Here is a 16393-nt window from a genome sequence, read left to right on the forward strand (position 1 = left end):
GGGTTTGTGATGAGAAAGCAAGTCCCCTCCTGGGGAACCTTCGCAGGTGGACTTGCACCTTCTGGGAATATGTCGGTTTGAGGGCAGGGCCCCAGGAAAGCTAAACCCTCACATATCAGTACAACCTCTGATTTTTTTGGCTTTCCTGTCCTTTCCTCATCCCGGGAGCCAGAGATGGGATTCTGTGCATCCCAGGACAAAGATGGCCGTTGGAGGCAAAGACTAGGTCTCGCGCCTAGCCGAGGTCTGAAGTTCAAAAGCAAAAATTAAAGAGACAGAAAAGTGTGAGAAAGCTGATCTAGTTTCAGATCAGAGAGACTGGGCTTCCGGTGGGGCGTTCTGGATTGCCCCCCTCCTCTTCCTGGTCTGTGGGACTTCTGTCTCCAAAGGCTGCGGAGCTACTCCAGTGCCACTGCCTGTCCGAAAGGCTGGGACGTGATGCAAGGCTTGCAGAGCCCCAGCTCGGGCTCTCAGGCTCCGAAGGAACCAGGACACTAGGGACCATGTTGCTGGGAAGTGGGAGAGAGGGGAAGGACGGAGACAGGGTAGGGAAATGGGAGGGCAAGAGAAAGAGGGAGAGAGAGAGAGAGAGATTGGAATGCATATCGGATCTGACAATTTCTGGAATACCAAAAAGGGAGCTAGGGAATGATAATACCCAGAGCGGGGAAGGACATGGGAGACAGGATCCCTTCACACACTGTGGGTGAGAATGCAAAACGTGATCAGCCCTGGTGAGAATCAGCCCTGCCTTCCTGGAGGGCAAGCGGGCAGCACCTGGCCAAAGGGAAAGACACATATGCTTCAACGGGGCCATTCTGGCTCTAGGAATCCAGGCCACCAAAACGCTCCCATGTGCACAGACCTCGAGACACAAGCATATTCAGTGCAGCCCTAGTAATGGTCACAGCCTACGTGCCAGCCCCCAACGGAGTCGCCGAATTAACCAGAGGACAGCGGGATCCCATCTAGCTCTTAAAGAGAAGGAGCCGCCGGCAGATGTACACCATGGTGGATTGTGGATGACCGAGCAAGCGCCAGAGCAGGCCATGTGTTGGAAACCAGCCTGCGTATGCAGGTATGGGAAAAAGTCTGGAGGGATCCATACTCCAAACAGTCAGCCCCTGTGAGCTCACGGGATAATGCGCTTATTGCTACGGTTGGTGCTCACCTCCCCATGCTGGAATTTAAGCTTCACCAGGTGAGGGATTTCGTCTCTTTTTGTTGTTGTTGATGTGTCCGAAACACCTGCCACAGACCCTGTACAGAGTAGGTGCTTAATAAATTGCTATCGGATAAGTGAGCGAGCAGAGGATATGTGTGTGTGCGTCATGGTGTATTTTCTAAGTTGTTTGAATTTCCCACAATAAACCTGGGTTGTCTTTTTATTAAAAAGTAAAAAGAACTGTGCCTTAGGAAATGCAGAATCTCCATCTTTGATTTGCAGCTGAGAAAGGCCTCTCTGAGAAAGCTCTGGGAGGAGGCAGAGTCTCTGGAGAGCTGGGGGTACTTTGGGGGCTGGTTTTCCTTCTCCCTTTCTGGACTCAAAACTCGCCTCAGCTGAACTCACAGGGGTGCCGCACTCTGCTGGTTTTGGGTCATGGGTTCCTGCTCTGAGATCTGTGTCCTAGACTTGTGAGAATGTCCCTTGGGTCTGCCATACCTGATGGGGCTGACCCTAAGGCTTACGTCCATGGGGTTCTCTCTGTCCAGCACAGAGTGGGTTGCACACCCTGGTGCCTTCTCTCCCTAAACCCACACAGGGCCCTGGGGAAGTCTTGGAGACAGACAGACCGTGCCTCGCCCCAGGGCTCACAGTCCATAGAGCCTGACTTGGGGGAGGGGCGGGGGGGGGCGGGACAGTGTCAGATATCGTGAGTCCACAATTCTGCTGTTTGAAGTCATTGGTGGTCCTTATAGAGCTCCAAGCTCTGCCATAGAAGGGAGCTGGCATGAACAGGCGTGCACCACTGTGAGCTGTGAATGGCAAAGCAAGTGTCAGGGCAGGCTGAGGTGGGGGAGTCAGAGAGATGAGGCGAGAGCGTCCCACGGTGGGGAGTGAGGGGTCCGCTGTGAACCTCAGAGGCAAGGCAGCTGCAGGGAGGAAGGACAAAGGATGACAAAGGGAGCTGGCAGGTGGCATTGTGGTAAGATGCTGGACTCCCTCACGGCTGACCACAGTTTGAATCCCAGATAGGGTGGCTTGCTTTCTCACTTTCCCTCTCTCTGTGTCACTTTCTGGTGAGCTCACATGCCCTATGGCAAATTAAAATAATTAATTAATTAAGTCTCTTAAAAATTTAAACGGACCAGCAGGTGGCATGGTGGTTAAGGTGCTGGACTCCTGCATGGCTATCCATGGTTCAAGTCCCAGACCTGTGGCTTGCTTTCTCTATTTCTCTCTCTCTCTCTCTCTCTGGTCAAATTAAAAATAATAATGATGATGATGAATAAACTAAACAAATAATAATAATGAATAAAATTAAGTACATAATAAAAAAATTAAAAGGACAAGAGGGGACAGAGAAGCCAGCGCTTGTCACGATGCCTCGTCGATGTGTGCCTGGCATTGCGTGCTGGCCTCGCGCTGCCGTCATTGTGCCTATTTCGCAGAAACCGGGGGAAGATCACATCACTGCTGGCCTCCCACATCTGGGTGATGGAGGCATTGGGGGATGTGGATGGGAGGCAAGAGGAAGGGCCTGCCCGGCGCCTGGGAGAAGAACCTCGGCTCCAGGCCCCTCCCAAGCAGAGGTGGACTCCAGCTCACAGCGGACGACGCTGGCCCAGCAGGGTCTCAGAGGAGGGACCTTGGAGTGAGAGCTGGTGAGGGCTCCAGAGCTCACGTACACCCAGCCCCGACCCTGGCGTGGCACGCAGAGGCCCCTTACCGCACTCGTCATCGTCACCATCACCGGTGTTGTTTCCTTAGGAAAGTGACCGCCCTCTTGAGGGTCTCTCTGGGAGTCCCTGGTCACTGGTTTTCCGAGTTGGTTCAAAGAAGTGGCCAAAACACCTGCCATTTCCACACCGGGTCATTCTCACCCACAGTGTGTGGGTGGCTTCAGGTACCAAAACGGGGATGCTAGGGAGAGGAGGGTGCTCTTCCTTGGTTCAGAAATAGCCTGGCCAGTCACAAAGACCATCCTATGACCTGCTTTTGTTTCCATGAAACGGCTACAGTGGGCACGTCCGCGCTGCAGGCAGTAGATCAGTGCTTGTTCCCGGTTGAAGAGATTGGGGAGACTAGGGGAGGGACTGCTAAAGGGTGCAGGAGGTTTTGGAGGGAGGGATTGACTAAAATGTTCTAAAGCTGAGGTTCCGCTGTGGTGGCACAGCAGTTGCCTACAGATCTGTGGTGCTGGAAGCCACGTGACCCCCTGCGGGTTCAGATCCCAGCTAGACCTGAAACGTCCCAGGTGTACATCCAGATCCTGACTAGCTGGAGGGCTGGAGGCAGAGGATCACGGGATGATGGGACCCTGTCAAGGTGCCCATCTCTCTCTCCCTCTTTCTCTCTCTCTGTCATGAAAGAAACAAAACAAATAAACTAGGGGCGATGGTTGCATAACTCCGTAAATATGCTTGGACACACTGAGTTGCACACCTGAGAGGGCGGGGTGTAAAGTGCACGGACTATATCTTAACAGAGAGGAAAAAGCTCAGGTATCAGCTTGAGGGAAATGCCCACGCCTGCCCAGCAAGGTAGGCACCTGGACCAGACCGCTCATCCCGGCATCTGGATCGAGTGGCGGGGACTCCATGTGCAGTCAAGATGTTAGAATTTGGCTTTGTCTAGGTGCAAGAAAGACTCCATTTAAAAGCCCATCAGCAGTGATCAAAATGAAGGGAGAAAATGGCAGTTTTGCAAATGAGACTGCCCTTTTTTTTTTTACAATTGAGGCTGCCACAGTGGTAGGCAGAGGACAAGTCTAGCAGTGGGCTCGGCCTGCTGCCTTCTCTTCTGTCCCATTTCAGAGGACCCCTGCTCCCCAAATGCTCCTGTGAGCCCCATATTCATAGTGAGGCGATGGGGAGAGTGCTGGGGTTCTTAGCAGAATTTCATTCACGTATGGGTTTGTTGGGCCCCTGGAGCAGCTTTGGTGAAGGCCCTGAGGGTCAGGCAAGGAAATGGTTAAATGTGGCTGCAAGGACCTAGAGGAGCAATGGCTGCCAATTTGCAGGCAGGTGGGGGACAGGGCAGCTTCTTTTCTCCCAGTGACAGGCAGGTGAGATCAAAAGCTGTGGAGACAAAAGGGGCTGAGGTGGATTGTCCTGGCCAAAGGCAGGGAGCTCTGGGATAGCCTTGCAGCCAGCTGAGCCTCAGACCTGCACCCCAAAGGAACCCCTGCCCCAGAGCAAGTTCCATGTAGGGGTCAAAGGTCGGGGGTGTTTGACTTGGATTATAGTGACTGCTTTTCACCCAGACCAAGAGAGGCGAAGAGGAGGATAAGAACCTTCCGGACTGTGTGGGCCTGAGCCATGGGGAAAGGCTCCTTTGTGAGCCGGCCAGCCGCAGTCCGTAATGAAAATGTCATTGTGGCTTGGAGACATTCTTCACATTTGTGTGTGTGTCCCTGGGAGAGACACACGGCACCTCTAAATAACCCAATAACGAGACTCACCCAGGAATGGCCAAGCCAGCATTTTCCACCAGCCTAATGACTGCTCCAGTGAATTCAGCCCATTGTCGCATAATCTGTCACTAAAAGGATTTAAAATTCAAGAGAGAAAAATGTTGGGGCCAATTAGCTATGTTATGCCGGCGGCCTCAAACAACTAGCAGTGGCCATATCTACGTGGGCTCCAAGTTCCCCTCTTTAAGTTAAGTGGAGGCTTTGCTTAAGCCTGTCTGTCCATTCTGCCCTGCTCCGATGCAAATTGATCTTTCAGGGTCTGTTTTGTTTACAATGGGGCAGTGGGTTCAGGAGCTAGGATCTGGGAGGAGCCCACCCCAGATCTATGCACCTGTTCACCACTTAGAAAGCTGAGGTGGGGAAGAGAAGTCTCTTGGTCCTAAAATCATCTCCGAGGTGGTGGCACTTGTCTGTTCTGGATTTTCTGCTCATGGGTCCATGTTGTTGAGTGAAAAACAGCATGAGCTGTGCAGTGAGACTCCCACAGAACTCGGTGCAGCCCTACAGCCCATGCATGCTGTGCCCCTCCCTGAGCTTCCACCAGCCTTATCATCCTGCCCATCCTGGGCAGAGCTGACATCAGAGGAGTGAGAGAGCATGGACAGAGTGCAGTGCAGAATCACCGCCTCTCCTGATGTCTCTGCATATGCTGGACCTGGTCCCTTGTCATCTCTGTGCCCCAGCTAAAGGGCCACCCTATGAATACCTTATTAATCACCAGAGCAATACTCACTAGCAATAAAAATCAAAGTATAAGTGAAATCAGTAACAAAGGATAAAGAGAAAGTTTCTCCTCATCCCTACTTGCATCCTCGTTCTCCAGAGGTAAGTACTCTGATGGTTTCTTACATCCCCCTCAGAATGTTCTGTGTCTAAGCCATGTATATTATATGAATGTCCCAAACAGCAGCAAGCATAGATCCAGTGCACGCCACTCTGCAGACATGGTTCTAAGTGCTTCTCCAGTACTAACTCATTCCAATTTCTTTGCAACATCGTGCCATGTCCCTATTTTACAGAGGAGGAAACGGAGCCCCAGAGTCCTCACAGGTCAGAGGTGGGAGAATCTGGCTTTGAACCCAGCAAGTCACAAATGGGACCACATTCTGCATACTGCGCCATTTCCCTCTGGCCACCCTGAGCTGCCGGAAGTAGAGAGGGCTGCATGGCAGGCTGTCCTGTGACCCTGACTTTAATGTGGGGGTGATTTCTGGCTTGGTATCCTGCTTGGGCATATTTTCTTATGGACTTTGTGAGATAAAAATGCCAGTTGTGGCGTTCCTAGAGCAAAAGGCCTTGTAATGGGCATTGCCACACAGTGGTTGGGGCTGGGGAAGGCCTGGGTTCAAGTCCCAGGCCAGCCTAAAGCAGTCCAGGTACCGTGGCATGTGTCTGTGGTGCTAGCTAACGGGAGGCTGTAGCTGGAGGGTCGTGACATGGAGACACTGGCAAAAATCCCTATTTCCTCTCTCTTCCTCTCTCATTAATAAAGGGGGGAGGATTATAGTGGACATTGTTACAGACGTTGCCCAATGTTCCCCATGATGGTGGCCCCGGTTTCCACACCCTCCCACCCTGCAGTGACATGCCCGATCTTTTTAGTTGTCCTGATGGTGGTGTCTGTGGGGTGGACTCATTCAAGTCGGAAAAGTGCCTTACCTCTTGGTTCCGATGGGCGGTTCTTGAGTGAGTGAGTTTCTTGAGTATTGTCAAATCAAATGTCCCAGAAAAGCCCCACCATCCCTGTTAGAAGGGCTCCAGGTGGGCAGCCCACCCTGCCAGGGTATGTCAAAGGATGCCACTGCATGCCACTGCCTTGTCACCAGCCTCCTATAAGCCAGCCTCGTTAGGACCCATATAAGGGTCCCTTTTACTCCTTTTTTTTTTTTTTTTTTTTTCCACTCAAATGGCTAGCATTGCTAGGGCAAAGGCTACTGTGGAGATTCTGCCAGTCATCACAGGATATCTGCAGGAATGAACTACAGACCAAGCCTTGGCCAGGGGCCCTGAGGAGCTGGAAGAAAGCAGACCAGTGGGTCCAGGCCTCCTTTGGAGCTCACAGCCTGTGGGTAAGATGGGCCTGCAGTCACCCTTTGACAATGCCAGTGACCCAGCCGGGGAGTGCAGGTGTGGGGTAAGGGGTCCAAGGAACCCTTCCTCCCCCACTGAAGAAGGACTCAACTGGATCTCAAAGAACAAGCGACAAGGCAAGGTGCTGGTGGGAGCCAGAGAGGGAGCAGGTGCTGTGGGTGGTGGAGAAGCCAGGTCAGGGACACCGAGGTGGAGAAGGGCAGGTGCCCTCAGGGAACTTCAGGGACTTCACAGCACACAGCCCATGGCCTGGTGGTTACATGAGCTGGATTCCGCATGGCTGATTACGCAGTTCAAGTGCAAGACCCAGCAGCTTGAAAAACACACTGGGTGTGTAGGTATGTGTGCCCAAAATCCTGAAAGGAAGGAGAAACAGAGAAGGGATTGTGGTGTGACTGCCCATGGGGGGTGCTTTCTCTCTCTCTCTTCCTCTCTATCTGCGCATGCCCATTGCAAATGAAAAAGAAGAGGAAGTTCATAGTGACAGGTCACGGCCAATGCCAGGAGAAGCTGGGGAGGGAGCTAGGCAGGGGCCAGGCCAGGCCACATCCACGCAGAGTGTGAACCTTGCCCCAAGATGAGGGGTTTCTTCTCAGGCTTGAAGGACACCAGGACATAGCAGGCTGTAACAGCTTCCTGTGGATAGCATCCTCCCCATGCAGCCTCTCTCCAGCCAGCCCTTTAGGGGAGTGTAGACAGGGGTCTTGCCATGATGGGCAGGGGGACAGGAAGGACTCAGAATCAGGATGGCATGGGGGAAGGAGAACAGGATATGAGAGGAGGGAAGACTTTCTGTGCCTGGTGGCCGGAGCTTCTAGGTGTGGTGTGCTGGGTCTTATAGCAACGCCTGGGGCTTCTAGATAGAAAGGTCTTTTCAGACCCAAGGCCACCACGGAGTGCTCAGCTCAGTCAGTGGGAGGTGAGCCTCTCTCAGCAGACTCTTGAAGTCAGGAAATAAGAAACATGTCTCATTAACAGAAGTGAGCGTGTACCCAGCCCACTCCTTCCTGACCCCACTCCCTTACGCCTTAGCTGGATTGGAACTTTCTGCTGCAAGGTTGCACCCCTGCATGAGACCAGGTGGCTGCAAAGCTTCCCTCCAGGTCATGAAATCAACGGAGGGTTGGGGAAACCACATCTTAAGGCCTTGGCTTTGATTTGTGGGGAGGGTGGGGCCAGGGAAGGGCAGGCCACTGGGACCAACTCAGAATGAAAAGCCAGGAGCTCTTCACCAGAAACTGTCTGTTGCTTTGGTGATGTGGTTCTCTAAGCTACCTAGAGAGCATCCTCAAGAGAAGCAGAGAGAAACGTGGGTACCATCATCCGGGGCAGTGATGGCTGGTCATGAGGGCTGCAGGTCCCTGCATGTCCCAGTGGCCCTACAGGGCTCGGCCAGCACTTAGTCCCAGAATCTCATCAAAAAGTCTAAGCACTGTGGGAATTAGCTCAGCTCTTCAGCCCTTCTCTCATCTCCGGGAGCCAAGTCAGAGGATGCTCAGCCCTGATACTGGGGAGGGCCGCGGCACGCAGGAACACAAGGCAAAGGTGGTCGTTCCACCTGTGTTTTCTTTTTCTTCCTTTTTTTTTTTATTTTTGAGAGATTTTTTGCCATAGGGCATGTGTGCTCGCCAGAAAGACAGAGACAGACAGAAAGCGAGAAATCACCCCCCAGGGGGGATGGCCACGCAGCAATCCCTTCTCCTCCATTCTCTTCTCAGGATCTTGGGCACGCACGCACACGTGCCTGGCGTGAGTGTAAGCCACCAGGTCCAGGACTTGAACTGCAGTTGACTACATGGGAGTCCAACGACATAGCCATTACGCTAACTGCTGGTCCCATCCACCTGCGTTTTCTAAACTTGGAATTGATATCAGGGGCTGACAACTGCAGGGGTGCTTATACGGGACAAGAAATGGAGCAGAAAATGGAATCCAGTGGTTCTGGAAAATTCCAGACCCATGGCCACGACTGAGAAGGAGCACATATCTGAGCCCATCAGTCCATCACACCAGCACTTAACTCCCTCAGCCTCTCAGTGGTGGCCAGTGCGAGGGGGCTAAGTGAAGGCCCCAGGAAGCAGGGCTGAGGGGGCAGAGAGACAGGAAGGGGCAGAAGAGGAACATGCTAATTGGGCAGGGGCAGCAGGGAGGTGGGGCCATGGCACCCCTGCTGTTGGTGGCTTAAGAGTGCCCCAACAATTCCTCCATGAACCCCCTTGCAGCTCTAATTCACCATCCCTGCCTCCTGCCCTTGCCCTCTGCCATCTTAAAACATCCTGGCCACATCTAGGCCTCACACAGGACAACACTGGGTGGAGAGAGGCACAAGTCCTGCCTGCCCTCCAAACAACACTGCTTTGTCTGAGCAGCCAAGGATAGGAGACGGCTCAGGATCAGGGTGGTATGGGGGGGGGCATGGCAGGCGAGGGGGGCTTGCTCTGCCTTGAAGGAGGGAGCATCAAGATGCAGTGCACTGGGACCAGCAGTTAGCATAATGGCTATGTCACTGGACTCCCATGTAGTCGACCACGGTTCAAGTCCCGGACCCGGTGGCTTAAAACTCATGCCAGGCGCGTGTGCGTGCATGACCTAGATCACGAGAGAAGAACGGAGGAAAAGGGATTGTGGCGTGGCCATCCCCCCTGGGGGGTGATTTCTCACTTTCTGTCTCTTTGTCTCTCTCTGTCTGTCTGGCGAGCTCACGTGCCCTATAGCAAAAACCTCTCAAAAAAAAAAAAAAGATGCAGTGCACTGGTTCTTGCAGGAGCGCCAGGGGTTTCTAGAAGGAAAGGGCAAAAGGGCCTCAGGTGGAGGAAGCGGCATGTGCAGAGGCTGGGGTGGCACAGTGGAGGTGGGCTTGCTCCATACTTCTTAGCCAAGCCCAGCCGGCAGCGGCAGGACTGCATGGCGAGAGGGAAGTGGGGGTCCACTTTGCCTCCCTTCTCCAGCCCCGCCCCAGCCTATCCATGGGACTGGGATGGCACATCACTGCGAGCACTGTGGGCTGGGCTGTGTGCTCCCAAATTTCCACGTGGACATCCTAAGCCCCTCCCCAACCCCTCACACCTAGGAATAGGGCTGCATTTGGAGATGGGGCCTTTAAAGAGGTAACTAACGTAACATGTGAGCCCTGAGCCAGTGTCAGTGGGATCCTTATACGAAGACGAATCGAGGGTGCAGACGAGCATGGAAGAGCATGTGAGGACACAGGGAGAAAGGCCCCACAAGGAACTACCCTATGGACATTTTGAGACTGATGGGTTAGGCTGTGTTGAAAAGCACTGTCAAGGTGCTGGCAGTAGGGTTGCCCAGAGCTGTGACACAGTGACTGTTCTTTTTTTTCTTTTTTTTGGAAATGTTTTACTATAGGGCACGTGCACTCGCCATAAAGAGAGAGAGAGACAGAGAGACAGAAAGCAAGAAATCACCCCCCACCCCCCCAGGGTGGATGGCCACACTGCAATCCCTTCTCCTCCATTCTCCTTCTGGGATCTCAGGCACACATGTACATGTACCCGGCGTGAGTTTAAGCAACCAGAGTTGCTTAAACTACATGGGAGTCCAGCATCATAGCCATTATGCCAACTGCTGGTCCCACAGTGACTGTTATTTAAACTCCCTGGTCTGGGACTCCAGAAGCCAGCAGCCTGAGGGAGCTAGCTGCACCATCGTCCTGCCCTGCCTGAGTCTCCCTTCAAGATGCTCAGAGGTGCACTGGCCCTGGTATGTCCATGGCCACAGGGGTGGCGACAGTGTGAGTTGATGACTTAGGGTGGGTGGTGGGTGCTGATCTGGGTGCTTTGCACAAACAAGGGGAGAGATGAAGGCTGGCAGCTGCCCTCTGTCTTGGTGGGAAGAAAAAGCCAGCTCCAGCCATCCTTGCCTAGAGGGCCCTCCATCCCTTCTCCCTCCTGTCCAGAAAGAATTCTTCCTTTAAGATTCAGCTGGGGGGGGGGCAACAGATGGTGTGGTGGTTAAGACGACTGGATCCACATGGCTGAATGTGTGGTTCGAGTCCTAGACCCGGTGATGAAAAATACACTGGGCACATCTGCATGTGTTCCCAAAATCCCAAGAGGAGAATGGAGGAGAAGGGACTGTGGTGTGACCATCCCCCCGCCCCCGGCGATGCTTTCTCACTTTCTCTCTCTCTATCTCAGTCTCTGTCATGCACCCTATAACAAAAAAATTTAAGAAGAAAAACCAAAGGGCTCAGCTTGGGACTCCATGATAGCCAAATAGCCAGGAAACAACCCATACAGTCATCAGTGGGTAAACAAATAAACAAAATGTGGCATAGCCACACCAGAATGCTATTCGGCCCTAAAAAAGGCATGGTGGCTAAGGCACTGGATCCCAAGTGGCAAAAATCTAAAAAAAATGGGGCGGGGGGGGGCAGAAGAAGTTCTGGTATGTGCTACTACACAGGTGGACCTCCAAACATTATGCTCACTGAGAGAAGCCAGACACAAAAGGACAAACACTGGACAAGTCTATGAAATGTCCAGAGTAGGGAAGTCTGAGAAATAAACAGAAAGCAGATCAGTGGTTACCAAGGCCGGAGGAAGAGGGAGCGTGGGGGAGGGAGACGATAGCCAAAGGGCCTGAGTTTTCCTTCTTCTTTTCTTCTTTTTCTTTCTTCTTTTCTTTTCTTTTCTTTTCTTTTCTTTTCTTTTCTTTTCTTTTCTTCTTTTATTTTATTTTTTAGCTTTCTATAGGGTGTGTGCCCTTACCAGAGACAGGCAGAATGAGATACCGCCTCCCAGGGAGAATGACGGTGCTGTAACCCCTTCTCCATTCTCTCCTCCTCTGAGGATGTTGGGCATACATACACACGTGCCTGGCATGTTTTTTCAAACCTCCAGGCCTGGGACTCGAATCATGCAGCTGACCATGTGGGATCCAGCCACCTAACCCACCACACCACCTGATTGGCCCAAGTCTGGGCTTTCTTTATGGGTGAGGAGAGTTTCTAAAATTGCTTGTGGCCATGGCTGCACATTTCTGAATATACTAAAACTAAAACTATTGAATTGTATGCATTAAATGGCCCAAATGTATGGTGTGTGAGTTATATCCCAATAAAGATCTTTAACATTAGAAAATAACAATAAAAAAAAAAAAAGACTCACCTCCAGCAGCTGCACCCCAGGCCTGAGGCCGTGAGCCCTGCTGGGGTCCTCATCGTCCCTCTGTCCCCTGGGTAAGCTCCCACTGTGGTGGTCCTGGCCTGCAGCTCTGTACTGGGGCTGGGCAGGAGCCGCGGTTCTGCCAGCATGTGGGGCGGGCTCCCCTCCTCTCTGCATCCAGCGGCCTCGCTGTCCTTGGGCACCTGCAGTGATCAGAGCCCTAGGGGTACAGCAACCCTAGCACCCTCTGACCTAGAGTTCCCAGGGCACTTGGCACTAAGGAGGCCTCTGGCAAGGGCAGCAGGAGCGTCCTTAAGAGGGAGCCAGGTCCCCTCCTGCCATCCAGTTGGTGGGCTCCCGCCTGGTGCTGAGACCAGGTTCTGCTTCTGAGGGGTGGGGTGGCCTTGGCCAGTTCTGGTGCCCTTTACAGTGCAGGCTCCTCGGAGGGGGGAGAAGCCATCCTGGCCATGTGGGTGGTTTCGTGGGGGCAAGCAGAAGTGGAACGCAATGCATTGTGTCCTGCTCGTCAGATACTGAGCCAAAGCGATTGATCGACATCTGCAGTCTGGGCTGCTGAAGTAGCCTGCTAGCGCTCTCTCGTCACGTGCTGCTGCAGGGCCCCTCCTACCTCCATTTGTCTGCACGGGGGATGGTGTCTGACTGGTTTACCCAGAGGAAGCCTCTACTAGCCAGGAGATTCTGACCGGTGCCACCTCTGTCATGCTGTGGCTGAAACTTGGCTGGAAGTGGGAGGGTGGGGGGCCAGGTATTTGAAGCCAAGTCAGATCGATGTGGGTGAGTTGCTTCCCTCACCTTGCTGTGTGATCTTGAACAAGTCACTTCACCTCTCTGAGCCTCCATTGCTCATCTATGGGGTGGGGCTGAGCAGGGCCACTCCGAGGGTTTCAGGGTCTCCCAGGCCAACACGAGGCCAGCCAGCTATCTCTCCGTCTCTCGGGAGGCATAATTAGAGCAAGTTTGGGCCCGGGAACCAGCCCCGTGTTTGACAGTCCCTGGCTCACCAGCTGGGATCACATGCCCAGCTGCCCCCTGCCCTCTGGCCTCCTTCATTACTCCTCCAGGAGAATGGGCTGGAGGTGGGGGGTCTGGACCCAGGTACCAGATAGGGCTAGAAGGGTCTCTGAGGATGGTGGTAAGAGGGTGTGGGCCAGGCCCTGGGGGTGTCTAGTCTAGGGTCTGGAAAAGACCAATTAGTCAAATGGCTGCAGTTGACCATTTGGAAGCAATTTAAGGGTCTCTATTACCACATTGTGCACCCCCCACCTGGTTCCGTGTGGGAGGGTCGGGGTGGGTGTGAGGGTGGCTGTGGTGTGGGTGCCTCAGCCCAGCCTGGGCCAGCCCGACTTTGTGGCCAAGATGCCCGCTGCTGCTGGGAAAATGTGGAGGGATCCGGCACCCCTCCCTCAGTCAGGCTGGAGTATCTGAGGGTCCTAGAGCCGGGTGACAGCCATGGCCCAGCCCAGGCCCCAGGGGAGAAAGATGGGTGGATTTAGATGAGGAGGAAGACTTCGCTGGGTGGGTGAGCAAAGGCCTGGGCCCTGGTGGGAAGTTGTGGGAAGCAGACAGAGGCACAGGGAGGTGAGCAAGTGTCATGCTGATGCCAAGGCAGGGGGTATGGCTGCAGTGGCCCTGGCAGCTTTGGGTTCCAGACAGTTTCCTCTGACTTTAGGGTGGAGGGCCCATGGAAGGCCAGATAGAAGGCTATTGCCAGGGCACAAAGAGGAGAAAACCTAGTCTGGGGAGAAGTCATGGTAAGGAGGGTACCGTGTGGTAAGCCAAGGCCTCTGGAACAACAGGCAGCTGGGGTGGCAGGCAGGTGCCTGTTGTCCCAGCACAACTGAATAGTGAGCCCTTTCATTCACAAGGACCTGTTGGTTTGCATAGTAAACTAATCTCCTATTGATGGAGCATTCCTTTCAATGATACTGTGGCAGTGACCTTCTCAGGGTAATTCCACTGATATTCGGGTTTGAGTGGATCGAATCCTGGATCTGGTGACTTCAGAAACAGATCAGGCATCTGTGCATGCATGCCTGAAGTCCCAAGAGGAGAATGGAGAAGGGATTGTGGTGTGGCCATGCCCCCTGGGGGGAGGTGATTTCTCACTTCCTCCCTCTCTCTCTGATAAGCACACACACCCTATAGCAAAATAAATAGATAAATAATGGGGGACATCAAATACATGAGAAACCAGATGCTACGGGGCAAGGAAGTGGCTCAGTCATTCATTCGTTCTCTCGAGGAGTTTGCCCCAAGTAGCTCAGATCAGGCATCTGTGCATGCATGCCTGAAGTCCCAAGAGGAGAATGGAGAAGGGATTGTGGTGTGGCCATGCCCCCTGGGGGGGAGGTGATTTCTCACTTCCTCCCTCTCTCTCTGATAAGCACACACACCCTATAGCAAAATAAATAGATAAATAATGGGGGACATCAAATACATGAGAAACCAGATGCTACGGGGCAAGGAAGTGGCTCAGTCATTCATTCGTTCTCTCGAGGAGTTTGCCCCAAGTAGCTCCTGTGTGTCAGGTGCTGTCTAGGAGCCGCGGGTACAACTGAACACAATCATGACACCTCTTGTTCCTCGGAGTTTCCCTCCGGCAGAGGAGGCCCACCCTCAGATCCCTGGTCTGGGGCAGTACCGCTGCCCCCACTCTGGGTTCTAGAGTACAGGCAGACCTGGTGGTGGGCAGAGGCTGACTCACAGTGGGTGGGGTTGGAGACCAGTGCCAGGGAGTCTCCCTGGGAACTGTTGGGGGCCCCAGGCATGGAGCAGCAGGGAGGCTATAAACCCAGATTGCCTCACCAGGTTTTCTGGCCCCTCCCAGTCTTCCAGAGGCACGAGCTGCAGAGAAGCAGGCTCTGGCCTTCATAGGAAAGGAGTGTCTGAAGTCCTTCCTCCAACCCCAGCTAACTGCTCCTGCTCTTGTGCTCTTGGGATTTTTATTCTCTCTGCTTCTTCGCATCGCTCTGTCTATTCTGAGTGTTGCTCCCCTCTTGCCATGGCAGTTGGGATGTAGCTGTTCCCAGAAGCAAAGCTAAGGTGTTTAGGGCATGGGCAGCTCTCATGGTGTCTCTCTGCTCTCTTGAGAAGTCCAAGTGATTAGTAAGTCCCAGCTCAGGTCTGTGTGTAGAGCCTGTGGTCATGTTCCCCTCTGGCTTCTGTCTTTGGGGCTCCCCTGGGGCTGTCCTTTGTCCCCCATAAAGCGGGCTCCATCATGACATCTGAGCTGTAGCCATCTGGTGGCCTAGTCTTTGGGCTCTTCAAGGATTCTCACAGGCCTAGGCAGTGCCTAGACAGATCCTGGCCAAGACTGAGGGACTCGGTGACATCCTGGAGGTGTCAGCCCCTAGGACACACTCAGGCGCTGAGCATGCTGGAGTGGTCTCCTGGAGGACCTGCTGCCCCATGTGTCTCAGGCCACAGCAGTGAGAAATGCCCCAGTGGTGTATGCTAGCTCCTGTAGCTCACAGGCATTCCCAGGCACCCTGCTCCCTGGCCAGGACCCCAGATCTTGATGCAGATAGGAGAGACGGGGGAGTGCCAACCCCGTGGCTCATCCCAGAGTCCTTGTCAACTTGGAGCCAGGCCATGGTTTAGACCACTGGACCCCACTCAATGAGTGCCCCAACTCAGATGCCAACGCTCCCCTTGCTTGAGTCTGCTTGCCCTTATCATCAGCTCCTGGCCAGAGAGCTCTGGGCTTAGAAGGCCAGAGGTCAGGGGTGAAGAGAAGGGAGTGGGCGTGTGGCTTTTCCCAAGGCTATCGGTAGCCTTTCTCCCCCGAGTCAGTCCCTTGCTGATGGATATCCTGAGATGCACCCCACCCCATGCCGTCCAGATCCGTCTACAGCCACTCCCACACAGGGCTGGATACACCCCGCCGCCAGCCTCCCCGGCTTCCCTCTCCTCTCCTTTCCCTTCGCAGCCCACGCCCATGCTCCTCTGTTATCTTCTGCTCCCTGGGTCTCCATCGCTTTGTCTTTGTGTCTGTCCCGTTCTTCCTCCCTGTGTCTCTCTATGTCCATCTCTATTTGCATCTCTTCCTATCTAGGGCTGTCTCTGAGCCTTCTTCTCCGGGCCTCCTCTCACCTCCCAGCCCCCTGCCTGGGACAGGGCCTTCCGAGGCCGCCCGACGTGCACAAACCTAGATTTTCCGGGTCTGCCCGGTTGGGATGCGACAGGATAAAGCACTTCCGCGCTGCTCTCGCCACACGCCTTGGGCTGCAGAGGACAGCGCCGTGGCTCCCGCAGGAAGCGTCCGGCGCAGACACAAACCAGGGGTCCCCCACGCGCGCCGGCGCTCCAGACCCTCCCCTCCGCCGCCCTCCGCAGCCCCCTTCATTATGCGCAGCCTTTAATGGGCGTTTGTCAGCGCGATTTCCCCGCAAGTTGTTTTCGCGGACATCAGTCATCGGTGGCGGTCCCATTGTGCCAGGGGATTGATGGGGGGCGGGAGGGGGTGACAGGGCCTGGGGCGGCCGCCTCAAGGCCTCGGTCTATAATTTTCGGAGG

At 54.0% G+C, this 16393-nt stretch overlaps 1 protein-coding gene across 1 annotated transcript in view; it reads left to right on the forward strand.

Annotated features, from left to right (window-relative positions):
• The first annotated feature begins 1142 nt into the window (after positions 1–1142).
• FGF3 (fibroblast growth factor 3) overlaps positions 1143–16393 on the forward strand; it is a 22820-nt gene continuing 7569 nt past the window's right edge. Inside the window, exons 1-2 of the mRNA XM_006171351.2 lie at positions 1143–1201; positions 2614–2754. Of these exons, the coding sequence (XP_006171413.1) occupies positions 1143–1201; positions 2614–2754 (200 nt within the window). The remainder of the gene's footprint in view (positions 1202–2613; positions 2755–16393) is intronic.

Source organism: Tupaia chinensis, unplaced genomic scaffold, assembly GCF_000334495.1.
Source record: "Tupaia chinensis unplaced genomic scaffold, TupChi_1.0 Scaffold149501_1, whole genome shotgun sequence".
Lineage (NCBI taxonomy): Eukaryota > Metazoa > Chordata > Mammalia > Scandentia > Tupaiidae > Tupaia > Tupaia belangeri.